Source organism: Culex quinquefasciatus, chromosome 2 (genome assembly GCF_015732765.1).
Source record: "Culex quinquefasciatus strain JHB chromosome 2, VPISU_Cqui_1.0_pri_paternal, whole genome shotgun sequence".
Classification (NCBI taxonomy): Eukaryota; Metazoa; Arthropoda; class Insecta; order Diptera; family Culicidae; genus Culex; species Culex quinquefasciatus.
In genome coordinates this window covers 104193837-104220824 of record NC_051862.1, presented here as the reverse complement: position 1 = coordinate 104220824, position 26988 = coordinate 104193837, and the positions used below count along the sequence as shown (strand labels likewise).

The window sequence follows — 26988 nt, the reverse complement described above, 5'->3', positions numbered from 1 at the left end:
ATGTAATTTTACCATGTTTTTTTTTACTGTGTACGTTCAATCTCCCTCCCCTTCTTCTTGAGTTAAAATCCACCTCTCTTGGTAGCGGCCAAACGGAGGCGACGGGAGAAATGAATTTTGATATTTTTCAAAAAAAAAAAGTTTAATTTTCGATTTTTTCATATATTTGAGGCCACATGCATTAAAGTGGTGAGTTTTAATATTCTTGCTCTGTCTATTTGATGCACGGAATGGCGGTTTATGCTATGTTAAAGTTTCTGATTTACGTTCAATCTCCCTCCCCTTCTTCTTGAGTTAAAATCCACCTCTCTTGGTAGCGGCCAAACGGAGGCGACGGGAGAAATGAATTTTGATATTTTTCAAAAAAAAAAAGTTTAATTTTCGATTTTTTCATATATTTGAGGCCACATGCATTAGAGTGGTGAATTTTAATATTCTTGCTCTGTCTATTTGATGCACGGAATGGCGGTTTATGCTATGTTAAAGTTTCTGATTTACGTTCAATCTCCCTCCCCTTCTTCTTGAGTTAAAATCCACCTCTCTTGGTAGCGGCCAAACGGAGGCGACGAGAGACGGATGCTGCAGCGGCGGGGGTTCCAGCGGTGTCGGCAGCAGAGATGGCGGCCTGGCTCGAGAAAGACGGGGAGGCGCGTCATGCGATCGTTATGGCCGTGGGAAACGACCAGCTGGTCCACATCTGCCGGAAGAAGACCGCCAAGGAAATGTGGGACACCCTGCTCGGCATCCACGATATTGAGTCCATGAACACGATTATGACGGTGATGCGGAAGATGTGTTCCATGAAGCTGCCGGAAGACGGCAATCTCCCGGAACACCTGAAGCAACTGACGGCGATGCACAACTGGTTGGAAGTGGCGGATGAGGGGCTAAAGCCTCGTCAGTTTGTGGCGGTGATTCTTTCAAGTCTCCCGATGTCCTACGGAACGTTGATCAACGTCATCGAGGGGTACCCGAGAGAACAAATCACAGTGGACTTCGTGAAGAGCAAGTTGCGCGACGAGTGGCGTCGCCGGCAAGAGTGTCAGGAGTTCCAAAGTGGCCCAAGCGACGAGAAGGCCCTGAAGATCAGTGCTAAAAGTGGTTCGCGTGCGAAGCCTAAGGCGGCAGAATTGAAGAAGAAGAAAAGTGGTGTGTGTCATTTCTGCCAAGAAGAGGGCCATTTTATTCGTGACTGTCCAGTGATGGCTGAAAAGCGGAAGGAAGTAATGAAAAGTGACGCAAAGAGGGACAGTGCGAAAGTGAATTTGGCAGCGGAAGTGCACTCCGAAAAGGAGGTGTGCTTGATGGCGACGACGGCGTGCGAGACGAACCGGTGGTACCTGGACTCCGGGGCGACGTCGCAAATGAGGAGCGACCGGGCGGTGCTAAGCAACTGGAATCCGTCCAAACAACCGGAAATTTGCTTGGCGGACGGAACGAAGATAGTGTGCAGCGGTACCGGAAGTGGAAAGCTCGTGTCCGTCGACGAAGGTGGTGCTCGGGTGAAGGTGACGCTGAACGACATCATCCACGTCCCGTCGCTGGCAGGGAACTTGCTCTCGGTGAGTAAAATTTGCGATCTTGGACTGAAAGTGCTATTCGACCGAGACGGGTTCGAGATCCTACGGGGCCAAGAAGCGGTTCTGCTGGGCGAGCGGCACGACGGGCTCTACCGCTTGAAGCAGTTCGTGGAGAAGGCGATGCTTGCGAAGCCGGAGCACCCACAACTGTGCGAACATCTGTGGCACCGACGATTGGGGCACCGTGACCCTGATGCAATCTTTGCGATCGTCCGAGAGGAGCTTGGATTTGGCCTGCAAATGAAGAAGTGCGATATTCAGTGTGTCTGCGGGGTGTGCTGCGAGGGCAAGATGAGTCGCCTACCGTTCCCGAAGGAGTCCCTGAGCGAGTCACGAGAAGTTGGAGATCTGGTCCACTCTGACCTCGGGGGCCCCATGGAAGTTGCGACGCTGGCAGGGAACCGATACTTCATGACGATGTTGGACGATTTCAGCGGGTACACAGTGGTCTACCTGCTGAAGGCGAAGTCAGAGGCCGAGTCCAAGATGCGGGAGTACTTCAACTTGGTGAAGAACCAGTTCAGTCGTCCTCCCAGAGTCCTTCGCACAGATGGCGGCGGCGAGTATTCCGGATCGTCGTTGAAGAAGTTTCTGGCCGAAAGCGGGACGATCCACCAGATGACGGCTCCGTACTCACCCCAGCAGAACGGAAAAGCGGAGTGGAAGAACCGGTACGCTGTGGAGATGGTGAGGTGAATGCTCGCCGAGTCTGGCCTTGGCTACCAGTACTGGGGCGAGGCGATAACAGCTGCGAACTACCTGCAGAATCGCCTACCTTCGTCGTCCGTCGAGAAGACTCCGCACGAGGTGTGGTACAACAAGAAGCCATCGTACAGCCACATCCGATTCTTCGGCTCGGAGGCATTCGTGCACGTGCCGAAAGAAAAGCGCCTGAAACTCGACATGAAGGCGGAGAAGATGGTCTTCGTGGGGTACGCTAAAGGGCGGAAGGCCTACCGTTTCTTGGTCCCAGACACCAACCGGATCGTGAACAGCAGAGACGCCAAGTTCATCGAACAGAAAGGTGTCACGGAGTTGCAGAGGAATCGGCCCGAACCGGCTGAAAAAGCCGACGCCGTCGAGATGGTGCAGCTACCATCTTATAGCGCCGCGCGGAACGAAGGATCCACAAGCAGAGAGGTCCAGACGGAACCGGTGGCTGAGGTCGAAGAGCCGGAGACCACTGACACCGAAGAACCGGAAGACACCGCAAGCGAGGAACAGAACGAGTCGGTCTACGAGAACGCGTCCGAGGGCGAACTGTCCTTCCACGGGTTCCCACTGGACGAGATCGCGCGGCAGTCGCTGCGACCGAACCTTGGAGTTCCACCGGCTGATCGAGGAGATCTTCGTCGCCAGAGAGGAGGAGATGGAACCGATAACGTTGAAGGATGCGCTGAGCTGTGACGACAGTTCGGAGTGGAAGCGAGCTATGTTGGAGGAGCTCAAATCACACGCGACGAACGGTACCTGAGACTTGGTGGAACTACCTGCAGGCCGCAAACCAGTCGGCTGTCGGTGGATCTACATGCGGAAGCGAAACGCAGCCGGAGAGATTCTCAAGCACAAAGCGCGCCTGGTGGCACAGGGGTACTGCCAGAAGTACGGCGAGGATTACGACGAAGTCTTTGCCCCTGTAACGAAGCAGACCACGCTCCGCGCGTTGCTGGCCGTCGCAAGCAAGAAGAAGATGATCCTCAAGCACTTCGACGTGAAGACGGCTTACCTGTATGGCAAACTCGAGGAGGAGCTGTACATGAAGCAACCAGCCGGTTTCGAGAAGAAAGGAGCCGAGAAGCTGGTATGCAGACTCAGGAGGAGCATCTACGGGCTGAAGCAGTCCGCCCGGTGCTGGAACCACCGACTGCACGCCGTCCTGGTTGGAATGGAGTTCGTCCAAAGTGGTGCAGATCCCTGTCTGTACACAAAGGACGTCGACGGCGAACGGACGTACATCTTGGTGTATGTTGACGATATCCTCGTCGGCACCGCGCAGAGACGAAAATCCAAGAAATCTACGGCTGCCTGAAGAAGGAGTTCGAAAAGACGGATCTCGGAGACCTGAACTACTTTCTGGGTCTGGAGATTCATCGAGAGGACGGCAAGTACAGTGTATCGCTGGAGGTACATCGAACGAGTGGCCGAACGCTTTGGACTTCGCGACGCGAAGGTCGCCAAGACTCCGATGGATGAAGCGTTCGTCAAGGTGGAACCCGAAAGTGTCGCACTGCAAGAATCGACCACGTACAGGAGTCTCATTGGAGCACTTTTGTACATCGCAGTATGTGCAAGACCGGACATCGCGGTGAGTACATCACTGCTTGGTCGCCGAGTGGCCTCGCCAACCGAGGCAGACTGGACAGCCGCGAAGCGCGTCGTGCGCTACTTGAAAGGGACAAAGCACTGGCGGCTGCACTACGGCGACACTGAAGCTGGTCTGGTCGCGTATTCTGATGCCGACTGGGCCGGAGACCTGAAGACACGAAAGTCCACGTCCGGAATGGTGTTCTGCTAGCTGGGGGTGCTATTTCCTGGGCAAGCCGGTTGCAGAACTCTGTAACCTTGTCTTCGATGGAGTCGGAGTTTGTGGCGTTGAGCGAAACGAGCCAAGAAACTGTTTGGCTACTACACCTGCTGGACGATCTTGGCGGACTTTGCCGCTGTTAGGGCATATCCAAGCTATGTTAGTTCCACTAACAATAACGTGAACTAAACAACTAATTTTAAACAAAACACCTCCTCAGCACAAAAAAATCGAGTCGTAAGGTCAAAAACAAACAAAATCAGAACAAATAATGATCGATTAAGCATCTATCTCTTTCTTACTTAGGCAAATAAAACACAAAGCGAATAAAAATTGTCGTATCGTCTAAATAGAACAATAGAGTAGTATCGTATCGTATCGTAACGCAAAATCTAGAGCAGACACAAACACAAAAACAAATTCAATAGTCCGAACAACTGCAGTAAATCAAATCTCCGGATAAAACACTGAAACTGTTTGCCAATGGAATTGGAGGATTGACCTCACTTTCAGAATCAGAATCAGACCTCGGATGAGGCTGTTTTCTTTTTCTGTTTCCGTTAGCCGATTTAGCGTTCAAACGCTTCACCGACGTAACGACCAAATCTTCAGAAGATTTGCGTTTACCTTTGTTTTGACGCATTTTGCAAGCAAAACTCTCTTAAAAAGATGGCTTCGTTTGTAAAATACAAAAAAAATCAGGTAAGGTTAGTCTTGAAAAGACTGTTTAGAATTTTGGAAAATAACTCAGGTAGTCTTTAAAAAGACTGTGAATTTTGTTTGAAATAACTCTGAGCTTAAGTAGTAAAAAATACCGCAGCTCTAGTGTCCGTTCACCTCGAAGGTTCGCAAGACACTAAGTCGCAAGTTTAGTTTTACCCCCGATCACCGTCGTCGCGAGTAAGGAGTGTAACTGCCAAAGCATCCCGTCAGCTCGGTCTGGTGATCCGTATGACACGCCACTTCACCGACATCCACTGCTTGAAAACGCTCTTCTGCTCGTTGGTCCGGTTTTCGCTCGAATATTGCTCGTCGGTTTGGACTCCGCACTACAACAACGCCGTTTATCAGCTAGAGAGAATTCAACGCAGGTTTGTCCGATACGCCCTGAGACTGCTGCCCTGGAGAAATCCCCAGCAGCTGCCGCCATACGAAGACCGCTGCCAGCTCATGCATCTCGACACTCTCCAGCTGCGTCGTGACCTGGCCCGTGCGTTGACAGTTTCGGACGTTTTGACCGACAGGATCGATTGCCCCTCTCTTCGAGAAAAGATCACCCTGACTGCACCTGCCCGCCAGCTACGCCACACGCCAATCATGCAGATCCCTTTCCGCCGTACCAATTACAGCGCCAACGGAGCCATCGTCGGACTGAAGCGAGCCTTCCATAAAGTGTCCTCTGTTTTGACGTCAGTTTGTCCCGTGATGTGTTAAAGTCCAAGTTTTTATCAGTGTTAAGACGAATGTTCTAGTTTTAGTCTTAGTTTTTAAGTTCATTTGGGCAATAAGTGCCTGTTGAGAAATAAACAAACAAACAAACGATACTAAACGTAAGTTTGTACTCGCTAGGTGTTCGCGATCTAATCCGCTTCCCCACCTCAGGCCCAGAATCGTCCCTGGTTCGCCGCGTGCTACGGCACGGTCAAAAGCGTGATTAAGCCAAAATTATCGTAAGTGATTAAGCGCTAAAACAGTTAAATCGTTGTTAAAGTTGAACCAACCCATTAAACAGGTGCGGACGTCACCATCGCACTAAACCAGCAAGTCGCCGTCGGCGACTTCGCCGCTGTTAGGGCATATCCAAGCAGTAAGTTCACTTAAATGGTAGAATTGATTCGAAATTAACTGTAGACACGACTTTAAAGGTTTTTTTATTAGACGGTGATCGAAAGTGCGAAAGATTGTGAAAGTTCTCCCCAGAAGCCAACTAAGAAGAAGGTAACTTGCGACCAGGTAGAATTGCGGTTAAGTAAGTGCTAAGATAACCCTCTCATTCAAAGGTTGACGTGCGGGGCTCAAAGAGCGCGGCGCGCACGCGCACGTGGCAACGCGACAATTTCGCACCCGGGCTGACTAAGCCCGCGCACAGCACGTGCCGGCAAGTACGACTCGTGCCATCTAGCCATCAGCTTCCAGCAACCTGACCACGTGTAGCACCACTAACAGCATCGATTAAGCCCCCCGCGAGGTTAAGGCAATAACGCGTCGTTCACAGTGCAGCGCCGGTTCCCGTAGGAGTCCACACTGCCGACTCTGAGCCAAAGGGCCACGGCGCACGTGAGTTTTGCTCTCCGTAGGAGGCCGTGCCAAACCCTCTGAGCAAAAGGAAGCAACAACTCGCACGAACGGCAACAGCGTTATCCTTAACCACCTCGCCAAGCAACGTCAACGCGCACGATCGAGACGGCCAGACAGCCGCCGGCCAAGGCCCGCGATACGTGATCGCCTCGTGAAGGAATTGTTTATCTGCCAACTGTACGTGAAGCACCATTGGGTCCAGCGCGTCGTCACACGTGCCTGGCGTCAGACCTGTAGGAGTCCACGCCACCAGCTCTGAGCAAAAGGGTCTCGACGCAATTGAGCACATCTCTCCGTAGGGGCCCCTGTCAACCGCCCTGAGCAACTGGAATTTGTAGCTCGCACGACGACAACAGCGCTCGACACAATCACTTCACCCCGAGCGCAACCTTCGGTCCAGTGCCACCCTTTCGTTCCCCAAGTGTCCTGCGTTGAATCCCGTAGGAGAGCACCGTCCGCACCTCCTAGCAATTGGGGCAGCGCGCCAAGATTCTGCAACCTGTAGGGCCCACCCGCAACCGGGCCCGAGTCAGTGGGTAGCAGCGATCGACACGAACGAAGTACGTGGGTGTACAACACGATCGACGGTTTGACTAGGTAGCAGCACAAGCAACACCGCGCTCGACGAGTGCGCCAAACCAGCCCGCCACTCAGACGTGGGCGTATCAACTAAGCCACGAACAATTCCACGAGCAGCAAACCGTTCACGGGACGGCATTCAGGACCTGCCGGCCAAGCCGGCGAAGGCGGCCCTGTAGAGTACGAGGAGCAGAAGCACCGATCAGCAGCGCGCAGCAGAGCGAGAATCAATGCGAGCAGCAGTCACCACCGCAGACCAGCCAGGACACCGACGTAACCTAGGTTACCACCACAAGGTAAGATCTTTCCTTTATGTGTACACATAACTAACCCATTCATGCGCATTAGTATTAAGGCCCCTTAAAAAAACGAAACTATTGGCACTACGCCCCCCGGGGCATGGCCTTCCTCTAACGTGGGATTTCTGCTCCAGCGCCTCTGACGAGACAGGAGAAAACGGGACCGACGTTTTACTTCACCATCCGATAGAAGCTCAGTGGATAAGGCGGGAATCGAACCCGCGTCTCATAGCATCATCGGGATCGGCAGCCGAAGCCGCTACCCCTGCGCCACGAGACCCACGGCCCCTTGTATTTAATAAATAAGCCGGAAGAAAAGTAAGCTCTAAGTCAAGGTGTCCAATTTGTAAGCGTGGACTGAGCTGACTTATGACTATTTCCCTCGCCTAATCTCTCATCCTTTCATGGCAATATTAGTATGGACTTAACCACTTGTTTTCGTCAGATCTGAGTTAAATTGAGTTGGGTCGCTTGCAGTCCGACCCGCCCTGAGCGAGCTAGTCCGGGCAGGCTTCATCTCGCGACTTCGTACGCGTCGTGTTGTTTCATTCTTACAGTTCGATAAGGGTCGCGGTCAAGCCGACCTTGTAGCATAATTGTTCCCACGGTGTATTTTTTAGAACAAACAAATCATAAAAATTTCGGTATGTCTGATATTTGGCACCGTGAAAGAAGGGCTCTTTTCCGACATTTTGCGGGGTATACCGAAATATTTCGTCGGGGGGTCTAGTGCAACTTTTTTTTTTGAAGATTATTTTTCGATTTTATGGGATATTTGTTCAAAAAAGTCACAGAAAATCGGTGCATTCATGTTGATATCACTCAAACTTCTTATGAATAAGCCTTAAAGACTCTAACCAACTATATTTGACCAATATTTGACCTCCAATAATAAAAAAATCGAACTAAATTTACCAGATTTCTAGCTTTCTTTGAAATAACCACAAAATCCAAGCTGGAAACCCCGATACTACCGAAAGAAAACCTTTTCTTTGTACAATTTGTCATGAAATAACAGCAATATTGCCAGGATAAAAATTTGAGCATTAAACAATGCAAAACATAGATTATTTATTTAATAAGCTGTTTATTACCCAATAGGATCCGAAAATTATTTTTTTCAATCCTCTGCCACATAACGCCATTACATTTTAAAACATTTTCGAATCAATCACATTGTGGAGAACAGTCTTCTGAACAAGTTCCATGAAAAAGTATCAGTATTGGTTCAATATAAGCAGAGATATGCCCAATTTCCTGAAATAAATAGCGCCTTTCTCCAAAATTTCTTAATTTAATTACCTTTCACATGATGGGCACTGCCTACTGAGTTTTGTAATGAATGCTATAGAATAATTTTCATGAATTTCGTCAAAACTTGTTACAATTTTTATGTTTTAATAACATATTATCATCATAAAAAAATATCTTAGTAGGCAGTGCCCATCATGTGAAAGGTAATTTAATTAAGAAAATTTTGGAGAAAGGCACTATTTATTTCAGAAAATCCAGGTTTTTAAGCGAAGATGGCGTTCGAATGTTGAACGTCCGATATGTCAAAATTGCGCAGTAGCACCAACATTAGACAAAAAATGTGGCTGTCATGCCATGGGACACTTTTTTCGCAATGTTGGTACCACTGCGCGATTTTGACATTTCGGGCGTTCACCATTCGAACGCCATTTTCGCTTAAAAAAGCTGGATTGGGCATATCTCTGCTTATATTGAACCAATACTGATACTTTTTTTTATGGAACTTGTTCAGAAAACTATTTTCTACAATGTGATTGATTTGTGATTGATTCTAAAATGTTTAAAAATGTAATGGTGTTATGTGGCAGAAGATTGAAAAAATAATTTTCGGATCCTATTGGGTATTATTAAATAAATAATCTATGTTTTGCATTGTTTAATGCTCAAATTTGTATCCGGGCAATATTTTGCTGTTATTTCATGACAAATTGTACAAAGAAAAAATTTACTTTCGGTAGTATCGGGGTTTCCAGCTTGGATTTTGTGGTAATTTCAAAGAAAGCTAGAAATCTGGTAAATTTGGTTCGATTTTTTTTATTATTGGAGGTCAAATATTGGTCAAATATAGTTGGTTAGAGTCTTTAAGGCAGGGGTGACCAAAGTATGGCCCGCGGGCCAAATGTGGCCCGCGAGGTTATTTTTTGTGGCCCGCGGACCCATGTTGGATAGTCATCTAAAATTCGTAATTTGGACAAAAAAGTTATAATTCTTAAAATTAAGGTTTAGTGAATATTTTTAGTTAATATGAACCAATGATTTATCCATACTTTGATCCTGAATATATGAAACAGATATTTAGTAAAAAAAAACCCAACTTATTGAAACAATTTCACACGTGTTAATGTGATTGAAAACAGTAAATTTTGTCATAAATTTCATCAAACATTTTTGGAAATGAGTTATAAAACGGTCAAATTTGACTAAAGTGAAAAACTGTAAAGACAGTAAAAATAAAGGTATTCAATGTTAATTGAGGATTCATGACGCAATATTTTTATAGGCTGAGCACCAAACTTTTTTGCACCTATAAACTGCCCACCTCGGGATCCGAACTCATTTCATTTGGTTTACGAATTGTGACTAAGTACGTAACATCTGATTCAGGCTGACCAAAATTTATTGAGATATTATTGAAATTGGAGGAATTATTGTTGAAAAATCTCTTTGCAACGATCTTTAATTTTAGTAGCAATTTATTTGAAAATAAAATTACTCCACTTTTCAAGAATGAATCATCTCTCTTAAAATTTGTTTATAGAACAAATGTGAAAATACATGTTAAAGATTATTTAGTTTATTTTGTGAAATATTATTTTTACAAAGTTATTGTATAACCTGATCTGTTAGTTGAGGTATAAAAATAGCAAAATTTATGCATATTTTTTTTTATAAAAAAATGAACCAATTGAATAAAACTGCTGGAAAAATTACTTTTTTTGTACTCTTAAGACAAAAATTACCAAAAAATACCTGGAAACTTATTGTATTTTTAATGTTATAGTTTGAAATAACGTTATTTTTTAAACACACATTTTTTTTTTCACATTTGGCCCCCCAGTTTATGTGAGCTTCAAATTTGGCCCGCCACTCAAAAACATTGAGCACCCCTGCTTTAAGGCTTATTCATAAGAAGTTTGAGTGATATCAACATGAATGCACCGATTTTCTGTGACTTTTTTGAACAAATATCCCATAAAATCGGAAAATAATATTCAAAAAAAAAAAGTTGCACTAGACCCCCGACGAAATATGAGCATGAGCATGAGCATGAGAGACCACCCATGGTTGTCCTTCTCCGTTGCTGAACAGGACCATAATATCCCATCAGCACAACCGGTCACACGCTTCAACGATCAAATGATGTTTCCCTTATCAACAGCATGCATGAATGCGCTGAAAAGATAAAACATCTCGATCATCAAAACTAGAGCCGGTGCGAATAGGAAACAGTCGTTGGCCACCAACGGCGCCCGCCATGTCAGTTTGTAGATCTCGAGGGAATGGGACGGGAATGTTAGTTAGCACAGGCTGCTACCAAGGGTGGGTTCTATACGATATCCACACCCCGCGTGTGCCGGAAAACTACTTCTACTTGGGATTTTGTTAGTGGGTAAGGGTAATGGCCAGGATTCAACATAGAGGATGATGATGCGACCCAATAATCAATAAATTTTGTTTAATGGTGTGATGTATTATGCATTCTCAAGGCAATCAGTCGGAGTATGCGGATGAGACTTTTCCCGGTTATTTGATGTTAAGTTTAGCATAAATGATTTAATCTTAGACAGCCGGCTGTGGAAAGATAAAACCAACTAAAATGCGAAAACGCGAAACCGCCCGGATCGAAATACACACACAATCGGGGGGACAACAAAGACGGAAACGGCAACGAAAATCCTGCGCGAGGACCGCGACGCACACCGTTCAAATTCTCCAACTCAACTGTCAAACATCCCGAAACCGCCCGGATCGAAATACACACACAATCGGGGGGACAACAAAGACGGAAACGACAACGAAAATCCTGCGCGAGGACCGCGACGCACACCGTTCAAATTCTCCAACTCAACTGTCAAACATCCCGAAACCGCCCGGATCGAAATACACACACAATCGGGGGGACAACAAAGACGGAAACGACAACGAAAATCCTGCGCGAGGACCGCGACGCACACCGTTCAAATTCTCCAACTCAACTGTCAAACATCCCGAAACCGCCCGGATCGAAATACACACACAATCGGGGGGACAACAAAGACGGAAACGACAACGAAAATCCTGCGCGAGGACCGCGACGCACACCGTTCAAATTCTCCAACTCAACTGTCAAACATCCCGAAACCGCCCGGATCGAAATACACACACAATCGGGGGGACAACAAAGACGGAAACGACAACGAAAATCCTGCGCGAGGACCGCGACGCACACCGTTCAAATTCTCCAACTCAACTGTCAAACATCCCGAAACCGCCCGGATCGAAATACACACACAATCGGGGGGACAACAAAGACGGAAACGACAACGAAAATCCTGCGCGAAGACCGCGACGTACACCGTTCAAATTCTCCAACTCAACTGTCAAACATCCCGAAACCGCCCGGATCGAAATACACACACAATCGGGGGGACAACAAAGGCGGAAACGGCAACGAAAATCCTGCGCGAGGACCGCGACGCACACCGTTCAAATTCTCCAACTCAACTCCCGACCAGGACGGTCCCACAGCATCAAATTACTATTGGGCTGTGTCTGGATCGTAAGCGACTTCAAGTGTCTCCAACCAGGGAGCAGAAAACGAATTTGTTTTGAATAAAGTCAGTCTAACTTAGTACCTCAAAGAGTTGGGACATAAATTAATATCACGTCCCGACTTCATCGTTAGATTCCGTACACCATGAAGGATGAGTACGAAGCCCTCATCTTGAACGGAACGTGGGAGCTGTGCGATCTACCAGAAGGACGTTCAGCGATCAAGTGCAAGTGGGTGTACAAGACCAAGCTGGATGTGAACGGGGACATCGACCGGTTCAAAGCGAGGCTGGTCATCAAAGGATACTCGCAGCGAAAGGGGGTAGATTACGAAGAGACCTACGCCCCGGTCGTTCCAGGTTTACCAGGTTTTTAACAATATGGACGAATACCGAAGGTAACGCTTGTAACGCTACGGGGGTACTGTCAAACCAATTTGGTAACGCGTGTAACACGCCTGCTCGCCATGCTCGAGCTTATGTCAAAAAATTTCACCAACATGGCGCCCACAAGTCTTTGCATTCACAACGTGTTCCTCTTTCGACCGCAACGTAACAAGGAGAAAAACATCCGAGACCGACGCTGAACGCAGACAATTTCCGAGTCTTAACCCGCTGGCTGCTGGCCGGAACCCGCGGCTGCTGGCCGGAACCCGCGGCTGCTGGCCGGAACACGGATCACAGTTGAGACCGCCCCCGCAGTGCGACGAAAACACCCGACTCTAGACCCGCGGCTGCTGGCCGGAACAGCGGAAAACATCTGGGACCGCCGTCCGACATCTCTGACAGATCGCCAGCGTACTAGGAAACCAAGGAAAGCAACCGTTGGCCGGATCAGGGTGGGTGGAAATCACGCCAGCTGAAAATCGCAGCAGTTTTTCTCGACAATGCCTCGTAAATGTGTCGTTAATGGATGTGGATCTGTGGAAACAAAAACCGAAATTAGTTTTCATAAAATTCCTAATGGAAATATTGCAAGAGAAAAGTTGCGTCGTGAATTGTGGATTGAAGCAGTCCAACTTAGAGAAACTCACAACTATGACTATGTCTGTGGCCGCCACTTTGTGTCAGGTTAGAAACAGGTTTATATTTTTTGAGTTTTAATGAAATCGATTTGTTTTATTTAACAGGTAAACCATCTGCTCCCAATGACGGGGGCGGTCTTAGCTGTGATCCGTGTTCCGGCCAGCAGCCGCGGGTCCAGAGTCAGATGTTTTCGTCGCACTGCGGGGGCGGTATCAGCTGTGATCCGTGTTCCGGCCAGCAGCCGCGGGTCTAGAGTCGGGTGTTTTCGTCGCACTTTGGGAGCGGTCTTAGCTGTGATCCGTGTTCCGGCCAGCAGCCGCGGGTCCAGAGTCGGGTGTTTTTGTCGCACTGCGGGGGCGGTCTCAACTGTGATCCGTGTTCCGGCCATCAGCCGCGGGTCCAGAGTCGAGTGTTTTCGTCGCACTGCGGGGGCGGTCTCACCTGTGATCCGTGTTCCGGCCAGCAGCCGCGGGTCTAGAGTCGGGTGTTTTCGTCGCACTGCGGGGGCGATCTCAACTGTGATCCGTGTTCCGGCCAGCAGCCAGCGGGTTAAGACTCGGGGATTGTCTGCGTTCAGCGTCGGTCTCGGATGTTTTTCTCCTTGTTACGTTGCGGTCGAAAGAGGAACACGTTGTGAATGCAAAGACTTGTGGGCGCCATGTTGGTGAAATTTTTTGACATAAGCTCGAGCATGGCGAGCAGGCGTGTTACACGCGTTACCAAATTGGTTTGACAGTACCCCCGTAGCGTTACAAGCGTTACCTTCGGTATTCGTCCATATTGTTAAAAACCTGGATAGTTCGCTGCGATATCTCTTCGCGCTGGCTGCCCGTCTGGACATGAAGGTCGACCAGATGGACGCAATTACGGCCTTCCTGCAAGGAGAACTGTCGAAGGAGATCTACATGGAGCAACCCCCTTGCTTCGTGGACGGCAAGAAGCGGTCCAAGGTCTGCCGACTCAAGAAGGCGCTGTACGGGCTCAAGCAATCCAGTCGTGTCTAGAACAAGAAACTGGATGCTGCCCTGAGGAAGTTCGACCTGGTATGCACCGATTACGATCCGTGTATGTACACCAAGGTGCACGGCGACAAGATGCTGTTCGTCGCTGTGTACGTCGATGATGTCCTGATCTTCTCGAACTGTTACCGCTGGAAGACGGAGATCAAGGCCCAACTCAGCCGCGAGTTCAAGATGAAGGATATCGGACCTGCGAAGTACGTTCTGGGAATCCGGGTGAGCCGGAGCAAGGACGAGATTGCCCTGGACCAGGAGAAATACGTGGAAGCGATCTTGAGTCGGTTCCAGATGACGGACTGCAAGCCCGTCAGTTCCCCCATGAACGTGAGCGAGAAGTTGACGCGCGACACGTGCCCGTCGACTGACCAAGAGTTGGAGAGGATGAAATCCGTGCCGTACCAAGAAGCCGTTGGGTGCTTGATGTACTTGGCCCAGAGCACCAGACCGGACATCTGCTACGCGGTCAACATCCTCAGCCGCTTCAACTCGAACCCAGGTGAGAAGCACTGGTGTGGTGTGAAGCATCTGTTCCGCTACCTGCGCGGGAACTCGAAGTATCGCCTGACTTACAAGAAAGGAGGAGCTTCGAAGATCGAAAGTTTTTCGGACGCCGACTGGGTAGCTGATCTGGAGGACCGGAAGTCGATCACGGGGTACGTGTTCACCGCCCAAGGTGGAGCCGTGTCCTGGAGCTGCAAGAGGCAAAAAACCGTTGCACTCTCGACCTGCGAGGCCGAATACATGGCGTTGTCGGCTGCGGTGCAGGAGGCGCTCTGGTGGCGCCGGTTGCGGGTGTAATATCCTGACTTCATTCTCACAAGTCTCTTGTAACAAATCATTTCCAGACCTCACACTTTTCTCGTCGTAGGTCATTAAGCTGAAAATTTCCATCAGCTAGCAAACAACTTCAAGAGTCCACTTGAGGTCCTAGACCCTTGTACATAGCATTTCGCTTCAAGTGTTTACCAAATGTGTCAACTCAAGTATACCCGAGTCGACCGTTCTTAACTGCTTGCGTTCAAAGTTGAATGGCCATAAATTATCGATTGCGCCATCCACGCTGAACCAGCAAATCCTTCAATAACAACCATGACCATTCTCATCATGTAAAACCATGGCTCTGTCCTTTTTTTCCAATTATATATTTTATGCCAAGCCAGCTTATCCAGCTGAGCGAAGTAAGTATGAAATCACCACAAATGAACTTAAGTGATTTCTCTATCTCTCTCTCTCTCTCTCTCTCTCTCTCTCTCTCTCTCTCTCTCTCTCTCTCTCTCTCTCTCTCTCTCGTTTCAACCCACAATGCATACGATTGGTTGAACGATACATAATGCCATTCCATTCTTGGTACCTCCCATTAAATAAACAGTCAAAATAATCATTGTAAACCTTCTTGTAAGAAAAATCAAACAGAATAAACAAGTTTCAATTTGGATTCAGACCGAGCATGTCTTATTATAACTTGCGATGACAATTCCGCTGAATTATGATGCAGAGTGATTACACGGGGACGTATCGAGTCGGAGGAGGCGATTACGATCCACTGCGATAACCAAAGTGCGATCGCTGTCGCACGGAACGGTGGCTATCATCCGAGGACGAAGCATATCTACATACGACACCATTTCATCCGGGACGCACTGAGTATCCTCCCTCTTGCGCAGGGTACTTCTTCCGGATGATTTTGGCAGGTTCCGCGACCATCCGGAAGTAGTCCCCTGCACAATAGAGAGGATGCGGTTTGGCCTTCCGGATGATCAGAGAACCGGCAAAAACCATCCGGAAAGAGTTCCTTGCGCAAGAGGAATGATGATTCTTGGCCTTCCGGAAGGTTGTTGTCGGTCCCGTAACCATCCGGAACTAGTTCCCTGCACAAGAGGGAGGATACTTCTTGGCCTTTCGGATGTTTTTGCCGTCTCCGTGACCATCCGGAATGATTTCCTATCGCAAAAGGGAGGGCTTTCTGAAAGTTTTTGCGGGTTCTGTGGCCCTACACTTTTCCAAGGGGGAAACGCTAGGCGGAAAGATGAATTTACCCCAGTTAACTTATTTTTCTTCTTCAGATATTAGGCGACCCCCTGCGAGACTTTTTGCAGGGCACTTTTTGGAACCAGTTCACGTTCAAGAACCCGAAAAAGCAAAAAACGGATGGTGCGAAGGTGGCGAGCAGGTGCCGAGGCGGAAGATTATCGCGTGGCGCAGTAGAATGGCGACTACGTGCCGAGCGGATCGCGCAGGTTGCCGGTGCACTCCCTCACCAAGGATCATTGCACCGAGGACAAGCGGTTGAGCTTTAGGTGAGTCCCATTTTTAACTTGATCGGATTTTTGATATTCTTTTCGAAATTCCAGATTCCTTAAGACAAAAACGCAAATGCATGCGTGAGGCCAAGGCCAAGGATCGGGTGGCCGCCAAAAAGGCTGCCGGCGGTGATCAGAATAACGTTTCCGACCTGGAATCCCAGTACAAGGACGAGTTCGATTCGTATCTGGAACGGCTGGATGAAGAGACGACAACGCCGACGATTTTGACTACGAGGTGAACTTTATGAACGAGTTCGAACAGGAACTGGCCAAAAAGCGCGAGAAGAAGAAGGAGTGAGCGATTAACGTCATCGCAGGTAGGCTTGGTGGCTTGATTTCTGAAGCCTATTTGAGATTCACAATTTTGATGATTTCAGGAGGACGGCGAGGATGGTCTAGAAGATCAATTTCAGCATGCTGGCGAACTACGACGTACTGAAGCCGGTCCAGAAGTACGCAATTCAGATCTTCTTGAGCGGACGGGACGTGAAAGCCTGCACTCGAACGGGTTCCGGCAAGACGGCCACTTGGAAGTAGTTATGGCCCCGATTCGTGAGTTGGCTAAACAAATCTGTACGGTAGTAACAGAATCCAGAAGCATATGGGCAAGTTGGTCCGCTGCTGCCACGCCGGGTTGCCTAGACCCCTTGCTGGACGATGCAGACCGTAGGCTATTATACATGAGATTCGAGGACTACCAGAAGAGTTGCATCGAGTGCTTATTCTAAAATTGTGAAAATATATACTTAAGCATCAAATTTGTTGTATTTATTAATTCTAAAGAGAAATGAAACTTCAGCATTCAACAGCATTTTTCATTGTAAAATTTACAGCAAAATCCATAGTAAAAGCACCAACCATTTGGGACCATCCATAAACCACATGGACACTTTTTTTTTATTAACTTATTTTTATTAGGTGCTTTCAGGTGCTTGGACCAGGTTAAGACCGAGGGACAGTTTCTGAAAATACATTATAATACATTACAAAAAGATGTTCATTTCCCTCCAGACTTGCCGAGCATGTAACTAACGAGTCTTAATTGATCCACACGGGTCTATTTCGGTATACCCCGCAAAATGTCGGGAAAGAGCCCTTCTTTCACGGTGCCAAATATCAGACATACCGAATTTTTTATCTTTGAGGTCTCGAAAAAATACACCGTGGGCATTCTTTAGGTCTCAAATATGATGTTAACATCAAAACAATCGATATTTTGTATAAATAATTCCGCAGTAACAGTTCAATAGGGCGTATCTGCGTTTGTAAACAAGCAGTCTATCCCTGTCTTACTTGATGTGAACTGTCACTTGAGCAAAAGGGATAGACTGCTTGTTTACAAACGCAGATTCGCCCTATTGAAATGTTACTACGGAATTGCTAGAATTTAAGGATATCAGAACCACAAATTTCTGCTTTGCCTTCCCGGTGCTTCGGACGCCTATGAAATATTTTAGCAGAAATGTTTCACATTTTTGGAAATCACATGATTTAAAATGAAAGTTGATGTTAGAATTCATCAAATAACACAATTGAGACAATAACTATGCAAACTTATATCCACAGAATTGATAAAACAAGATGATCCCAGATACGAGATTTTCTTACAGAATTGGTTCTGTAAGAATCCTGCTAGAATGATTCTAGCAGCCCTGTCAGAATTTTGTAAGAATTTTCCAGCAGTTAAAATAAATACTACTCACTGATTGGCTGGCGTGTTACCGGTTCAAATCATGTTGCAACAAGATTAACTTTCGTTCCATTTTTAACCATTTGAACAAGATGGACGTATTTTTCCCCGAAAAAATACCTTGCCCGCTTCAATTTGCCAGGCCGTTGGGAGTGAAAATCAAACTACTGTTATGTTTTAGAAGTGGCCACTACGTATGTCCATCCCAGAAGTTGGATCTCATCGGAGTGTTTGGTTAAACTTCCGTATAGCTGGCTCCGAGGACAATCTGGTGATTCTGTCGGAAATCAAAACTCAGCTGGCAGATTAAAACACACCATCGCAGGTAAGCCATCACTCCCACCATTCCAGCATACTTTTCGAAAAATTTAGGCATGATAAAACTTAACCTACTTTTCCGCTCTTTGCAGACATGGATCTGCAGTTTTGGCGACATCCAGACCTCGGATCTGATGTCTGGATTCTCCCCTCTGCATCATTGGCCGCGACATCGTCTAAAAATATTCAAAAACCGGGTTACTCGGACAGATTGACAATGAAAAGCAAAGTGCGCTACCGAAGGATCAACAGCCGCCTCCGTGGTGAATTTGAAAGTGATGTGACCAGCATTAAAGCAGAAAATTACTTGTAATGATAAGTGAAACAAATTTTGTTCGAAATTAAATTTTATTTTGCTTAAATGTATTCAACAATAAAATTCCGACAAAATTCTAGCACGATTCTAGCAGAAAATTTTACCGTCTAATTCTAGCAAAATTCTTACATAATTCTAGCAGGATAGCCTGTCAGAATAGTTCTAGCAGGATTCTAGCAGGGTTCTTACAAAACCGGTTGCTTTCACCGGATTCTGCTAGAACCGGTTATTGCATTTGAGTTTTTTTGGCTGATTTTAGCGTGACGTACTTTATGGATGAAGCCTTAGAAGGAATGGCCCTCAGCTTCTTCACCTTCTTCCCCCTTATAACTTCCAGCGCCCTGTCTGGATTTATCCACAATATGACAAAAGGTTTGAAAAAACTGTTGTCGCGATCTTCAACTCTGTCTCTCCTCTTTCTATCCTAGGTTAGTTTAATATTTCTCACAGATAATTGCCAATATCATCAAATAATTATAACATACATAAATATATACTGACCAGTAGTGATCGAGCCACTCCACAACCAAGTGTACCAGCTCCAAGAAGCAAATATTTTGTCGTGCTTATGATATCTAGATTTAAATTCGGAACTAGCCTCCATTTCATTAGGGTTAAATTGAGATTTATTGATTTCTCGACCATTCTAAAAAATAAAAATAAAATTAGCGATGCTATGAGTTTGAAACCAGCCTCAGATGTAAAAGTATCAACTGAATACTGAGGCTCTACAATCGAAAGCTTTGTTTTGAGAGCGAGTCCACGAACAGGGCATACCCCTTTGTGTGGGACGTCGTTTGGACCTCACCAATCTGCCTGAAGGTGTTTTTTTGTACATAGAATATGAGCATTCTAGGTCAACGGGAAGTGGGACAAATCGGGACACAAAGTTTGAAGGTTCAAAAACGTCAAAAATCTTAAAAATGCTGTAACTTAGGCAAAATTCAATATAATTTCAAAATTCAAAATGCATCTGAAAAGGCTTGAAATGTGATTCGAAGATTTTTGAATTTTATTTTTTTAAAGAGATTTAATGATGAAAATAAACATTTTTATGCTTGTTTCTATTGTGAAATTGTCTCAGGAACACGAATATGATAAAAAAAAATACCAGAAAATGGGATCTATGGGGGACCCCAGCAAAAATTTACAGCCAAAAAAATCACTAAAAGAAAAAGTGTCTATCTAATGTGTTATACTTCGTTACCCAAAGCGTTCTCAGTTTCAGATGGTAGTCTCAGATGTCCCCTACATGCTGCAGGTCGAATCGAGTTGATATCTGGATGGAAAACTTTTTTATTTGAGTTTGAAAATTGAGCTATTTTTTCACTAAAATGCCAATAACTCCCTTTAGATATAATTTTGCCTATGTTACAGCATTCTTAAGATTTTTGACGTTTTTGAACCTTCAAACTTTGTGTCCCGATTTGTTCCACTTCCCGCTGACTTAGAGTGCTCATATTTTGACCAGATGCTAGTTCTATATGTAAACACAACCCCTGAAAATTTCAGGCAGATTGGTGAGGCCGATGCGAGATGGGTATGCTTTGCTCGTGGACTCACTCATAAAGGTTCTAACCATTTTTACAGTGGTTATTTTCAGTGGTCCCGCGCACTGCGTTTTGAATGCGTTTTTTGTTTTCTGTATTCCAGCGGTTCTCAAGGGGTACCGGAAGACAAACCCTGTAATGGCGGACATTTGAATGATATCCCGGACAAAATATTTGAGAGAAGCAAAAACCAACAGATTAGAAACAAAAAAATAACGCAACATTTTTTTTTTGTAGATTATTCAATTTACTTCGTTTTTGCTAATCGAAAAAAAAGCAAAGCAAACCACTTTAACGACCCCCGGGTCTATTGTGGTCTCTGTTGCAAGTTTCTGCTCATTTCTAGGCGTCCGAAGGTTATGTGTGGTGAGTCACTCAAAACCTCTTTTACGCTAATGGACCGACGTTTTACTTCCCCATCCGATAGAAGGCAATTTTCGTCTCGAAAATGCCACCGGGTCTTTCTGGGATTGAACCCAGGCCATACTGGGGTGAGAGGCTACCACGCTAACCACTGCGCCACCGGACCCGGCGCTAATCGATTATCATTAAATTTGAAAAACAACTATTTTGCATTATAGAGCATTCTACGTGCGTATGTATTGCGTGTACGTACACGAAAATAAAGTGAGGTTAAATTTTGTCAGCCAGCAAAACCGAACGGTGCGCTAGTGTGCGTACGCGAAACGTCATAAAGCTCTATTGATTGATACATACATACAAAATGGGGGCTGTCCATACACAAGTGCTTTAAATATTTTCGAAAATCTGTACATTGAGATGGCATGTTCTGATCACAAATCTTTGGCAAAGTTTATGATATGGTTTTCCCAGAAACATTTTTTTCGAATTGTTGGCCAAATTTAAAAAATCGACAAAACACATAGCAAATATTTAAATGAGAAAAATCGCTTGCATTCGATAAGAAATTTTATTAATTTAAATAAAGTGTACCTTTTTTTAGATTATTGTCCTTTTTTTCTTTAAATTTTTGTCTCATATCTGGAAAAGAAACTACCATCTCTTAGAAAAATTCAATAGGTTGGTAAAAGATTCTAAAGTTTCATTATTTAACATTATTTTTTCGACCTGTAGGACCGGCCCGTGGCTTAAAGGCTACGGCTCCCGCCTCATAAGCGGAAGGTTCCGGGTTCGATTCCCGACCGGTCTCCTTGAAATTATTTGACTATAATTGAACTTTGAATATGAACAAAAAACGATGGAATCAGGTGGGATTCGAACTCAAACCTTTGGATTGGTAATCAGATGCTCTAGCCACTCGGCCACCGAGGGGTTAACACCCCTTGAGTGAATTAATCCGTAGTGGTAAAATAATGTCACAAGGTCATTTACTAAATAATACAACAATCCCTCTCCCAACGATTCCCCTACACACACCACACACCATATTCTATAAATAACTCGAAGTGGTTGGTACGGTATGTCCCCACTTCTTCTTCTTCCCCTGATGATTCCATGAAATGTGGGTTCCGTTCATAGAATCTGTCTCTTGCGGTTAATGCAACGCAGTAGGCCGGACCGCTTTAGTGAATGTAATACATTTCGTGGGTTCTCGAAAGTACTGCAATCATTAATAATGACAAGAAAGAACTCAAGGCGTAATCTAACCATAAGTTCTTCCTGGATGCTTTCTTCGGACTGGCTGCGCTTGTGTTCGATTAGATTAGATTAGATAAAAAATGTTTAAACAAATGTTCATGCAAAATATAGCAATATTATAAAAAAAAATCCATTTATCTACAATTTTTTTTTCGAAAAACGATCAAATTATTAGTAAAATATTATTATTACAGCTAAAAATTAAAGAAACGTATCAAATACAATCTAATCTGAATTGTAAGCAAAATAACATGCTATTATATGGTTTGTTCCTCTTGCCCCAACGGGATGTTCGTCTTGCCCCACTAGTTGAGTAAAACGTACTGAAAATCAATAATTTTATAATCTATTTTTTATCGTGAAAACTGGATTTTTAGAAACTTGTTCTATCAAAGTCTTAGTCAAGACCTGGGACAAGATGACTATCAAAAAATTCGACAGATTTTTTTTAACGTTTTTAATGGATTTTAACGAGCATTTCCTTAGCTTGCCCCACTTTCCCCTACATGGGCATTGTTTGGCCTACCCAGTACTTGTTTTAAAACAATTCTAGACACAAACTTTAACCTATTAACAATATTTTTCGATGTTTTGCCTTTCTTACAAAAGAAAGGTTTAAGGTTTGCTTTTGGAAAAACGCTTTTTTCAGAAATCTAAAAAAATTCGTGCACGGCGAGGATTCGTCCCAGGAAAAAATCCTATTACTAAATTGAAGGTTTAGATGCGCTCTTTCGATTGAATTTTCGCTCGAAACCCGGAACTCAAAGTCTGATTTTTGAGAGCTCTTTTTCTGAAATACATGGCCGATGTCTGTATCCGCTCTTAAAAATTTGTGTCTTCCATCACTGGAAAACCGCTCGTAAAACCCAAAAAAAAAGCAAAGTAATCCACTTTAACGACCCCCGGGTCTTTTGTGGTCTCTGTTGCAAGTTTCTGCTCATTTCTAGGCGTCCGAAGGTTATGTGTGGTGAGTCACTCAAAACCTCTTTTACGCAAATGGACCGACGTTTTACTTCCCCATCCGATAGAAGGCGTGGTCAGGCAAATCTCGTCTCGAAAAATGCCACCGGGTCCGTCTGGGATTCAACCCAGGCCATACTGGGATTCAGAGGCTACCACGCTAACCACTAAACCACCGGACCCGGCTCGTAAAACCCACCATTTTTAAAAGCCAGATCTGTAGCCGTGGGGTCGGAGACGAACATTTTATTTTTCGATTCACAATTTTCGACCTGTAAATGTGGTCAAAGCCATTTTTAGAGGTATTTTTTGGACTATTTTACAGATGACACTATCAAATTTAAAGAATTCTGTTTCAAACAAAAAGCCATTCGAAAACATGCGCCATAAACTGTTTGGGCCCAAAATTTGAAGCTTTTCCAAAATGTATTTCCAGAGATATAGCGATTTTAGTGTTTTTCGTTTTATTTTTACCCCCCAGCGGTTCTCAAGGGGTACCGGAAGACAAACCCTGTAATGGCGGACATTTGAATGATATCCCGGACAAAATATTTGAGAGAAGCAAAAACCAACAGATTAGAAACAAAAAAACGCAACATTTTTTTTGTAGATTATTCAATTTACTTCGTTTTTGCTAATCGAAAAAAAAGCAAAGCAAACCACTTTAACGACCCCCGGGTCTATTGTGGTCTCTGTTGCAAGTTTCTGCACATTTCTAGGCGTCCGAAGGTTATGTGTGGTGAGTCACTCAAAACCTCTTTTACGCTAATGGACCGACGTTTTACTTCCCCATCCGATAGAAGGCAAATTTCGTCTCGAAAAATGCCACCGGGTCTTTCTGGGATTGAACCCAGGCCATACTGGGGTGAGAGGCTACCACGCTAACCACTGCGCCACCGGACCCGGCGCTAATCGATTATCATTAAATTTGAAAAACAACTATTTTGCATTATAGAGCATTCTACGTGCGTATGTATTGCGTGTACGTACACGAAAATAAAGTGAGGTTAAATTTTGTCAGCCAGCAAAACCGAACGGTGCGCTAGTGTGCGTACGCGAAACGTCATAAAGCTCTATTGATTGATACATACATACAAAATGGGGGCTGTCCATACACAAGTGCTTTAAATATTTTCGAAAATCTGTACATTGAGATGGCATGTTCTGATCACAAATCTTTGGCAAAGTTTATGATATGGTTTTCCCAGAAACATTTTTTTTTCGAATTGTTGGCCAAATTTTAAAAAATCGACAAAACACACAGCAAATAATTAAATGAGAAAAATCGCTTGCATTCGATAAGAAATTTTATTAATTTAAATAAAGTGTACCTTTTTTTTAGATTATTGTCCTTTTTTTCTTTAAATTTTTGTCTCATATCTGGAAAAGAAACTACCATCTCTTAGAAAAATTCAATAGGTTGGTAAAAGATTCTAAAGTTTCATTATTTAACATTATTTTTTCGACCTGTAGGACCGGCCCGTGGCTTAATGGCTACGGCTCCCGCCTCATAAGCGGAAGGTTCCGGGTTCGATTCCCGACCGGTCTCCTTGAAATTATTTGACTATAATTGAACTTTGAATATGAACAAAAAACGATGGAATCAGGTGGGATTCGAACTCAAACCTTTGGATTGGTAATCAGATCTAGCCACTCGGCCACCGAGGGGTTAACACCCCTTGAGTGAATTAATCCGTAGTGGTAAAATAATGTCACAAGGTCATTTACTAAATAATACAACAATCCCTCTCCCAACGATTCCACTACACACATCACACACCATATTCTATAAATAACTCGAAGTGGTTGGTACGGTATGTCCCCACTTCTTCTTCTTCCCCTGATGATTCCATGAAATGTGGGTTCCGTTCATAGAATCTGTCTCTTGCGGTTAATGCAACGCAGTAGGCCGGACCGCTTTAGTGAATGTAATACATTTCGTGGGTTCTCGAAAGTACTGCAATCATTAATAATGACAAGAAAGAACTCAAGGCGTAATCTAACCATAAGTTCTCCATAAGGGTCTTTTGTGGTATCTGTTGCAAGTTTCTGCTCATTTCTAGGCGTCCGAAGGTTATGTGTGGTGAGTCACTCAAAACCTCTTTTACGCAAATGGACCGACGTTTTACTTCCCCATCCGATAGAAGGCGTGGTCAGGCAAATCTCGTCTCGAAAAATGCCACCGGGTCCGTCTGGGATTGAACCCAGGCCATACTGGGATTCAGAGGCTACCACGCTAACCACTAAACCACCGGACCCGGCTCGTAAAACCCACCATTTTTAAAAGCCAGATCTGTAGCCGTGGGGTCGGAGACGAACATTTTATTTTTCGATTCACAATTTTCGACCCGTAAATGTGGTCAAAGCCATTTTTAGAGGTATTTTTTGGACTGTTTTACAGATAACACTATCAAATTTAAAGAATTCTGTTTCAAACAAAAAGCCATTCGAAAACATGCGCCATAAAATGTTTGGGCCCAAAATTTGAAGCTTTTCCAAAATGTATTTCCAGAGATATAGCGATTTTAGTGTTTTTCGTTTTATTTTTACCCTATTTTTTCCTATTAAATTTTTGGATTTCTGCAAAATCATATACTGAACATCAAATTCGAAGTCCCGGCTCGTTCTCGCTCGACAAGTCGTCAAGTCGAAGCTTCAACGCCATCGCTTTTACGCTTGCGCGTTTTACGCTGCGCGTGAAAGTGTTCTTTCTGGCTTCTCATAATTGATCGACAAAGTGCAATAGCGATACATATTTTTTTGAGTTAATCATAGACTAACATTATAGACTGAGTACCCTTTTTTTCTTTCTAATAATGTCAATCCAATATGTTTTTCTTAAATAAATTCAAATGTCTTGCTACAAATAATGTAAATCTGAAATTAAAAAAAATTGCATTTGAGGTTTAGCCTTAAAAGATTCGAAGCTTTAGGTAAAATTCTCACTGGATGGTATCATTATGTTTTTGAAAAAATAATGCATCAATATATTTCTCGGAGTTTCATCATTTTGTAAGAAAGGCTCTATTTCACCTCTGGTGATATTAAATCGGGTTTTTAAATATTTAATAACATATTTTTTCATTTTAAGTGTTTTTTAATAAACCAATGCGGTTTCAAAAACACCCAGGAAGCAAAAAAAAAAATTGGTCCAAGAAAATTCCAGATTTAGTTTAAATTCTATCAATGTCTCCCGAGTTAGAGTTACAGAACATTTAAACAGATTTTTTTTCTCCAAAATTTATGTTTCTCATACAAAAAAAAAACGATATTTGGATTTAAAAAAAAAACTCTATAAGCGAAAAAAATTCATGTTTAAAAACTAAGGGGTACCAGCAGCTTAAGCAAAAAGAAAAGGGGTACCTAGCCAAGAAAAGGTTGAGAAACGCTGCTGTATTCGATCCAGGGGGATGCTAAAGGCCGCCATCTTGGGTGATTGAGATTAATAACTCGCGCAAACTGTGCACAGTGAAAACAAAACTATTTTTCAAATTTTATTATAAGAATTACAAGCAAAAGTCAAATTATACGAAAGTTAAGTTAAATGTCCCATGTGATAAAAGTACAACTTTAACCTTCGGGAAGTCGCGTGTTTTCGCCTTTCTTACAAGTGCCCTTACAAACTGTGTACAAAGTACACGTACGCGACCTCCGGTGGGTTAAATGAGGTCATCGGACCGAAGTGTGCTTAATAATCCCAACTTGAGTAGTTTATTTTGCAAATAAATTGATAAAAATTACCTCAAAAACAGACCCTAACTTTTAAACTTATATTGTGTGTGTGTGTGGTCCAATCCAATACCCGCTGACCGGCAGCGAAATTATGGAAAAGTATAATTTGTATCAGACTTGGGTTATGCTGATACAGCTTATCTCAGTCCCGGGTATTAGGTGGTGACAGCCCTCGCGCTGCTTCCAATGACCCATTTCAGAATGGCAGAGATCCTAGCGGCCCAATTCCGAGGTCATTGGGCATTGTCTGGCCCCGCCTAAACATAGAACAAGAACCAGACGGATCCTCGAACTATCTTTAAACTTCCAATCCCATCAGGCAAAACAGGGATCAGCGCGTATATAATGATAAATAAGTGGCATTTGGGTAAAAACACTTTTTCTTTCTCT

The 26988-nt window shown here is 44.6% G+C and overlaps 1 protein-coding gene and 1 long non-coding RNA gene across 5 annotated transcripts in view; one reads left to right on the top strand and one right to left on the bottom strand.

The window, feature by feature from the left end:
• The window catches only part of LOC119766543 (ubiquitin-like modifier-activating enzyme ATG7), a 331454-nt gene that overhangs the window by 164946 nt on the left and 139520 nt on the right, over positions 1-26988 (bottom strand). For all 4 annotated transcript variants that reach the window (XM_038251290.1, XM_038251288.1, XM_038251291.1 and 1 more), the window contains one exon: positions 19238-19382. In XM_038251290.1, the coding sequence (XP_038107218.1) occupies positions 19238-19382 (145 nt within the window). The remainder of the gene's footprint in view (positions 1-19237; positions 19383-26988) is intronic.
• LOC119766546 lies at positions 18234-18815 on the top strand. The gene is made up of 2 exons (XR_005276972.1): positions 18234-18427; positions 18513-18815. It is a non-coding gene; the product is annotated as an uncharacterized LOC119766546 (long non-coding RNA).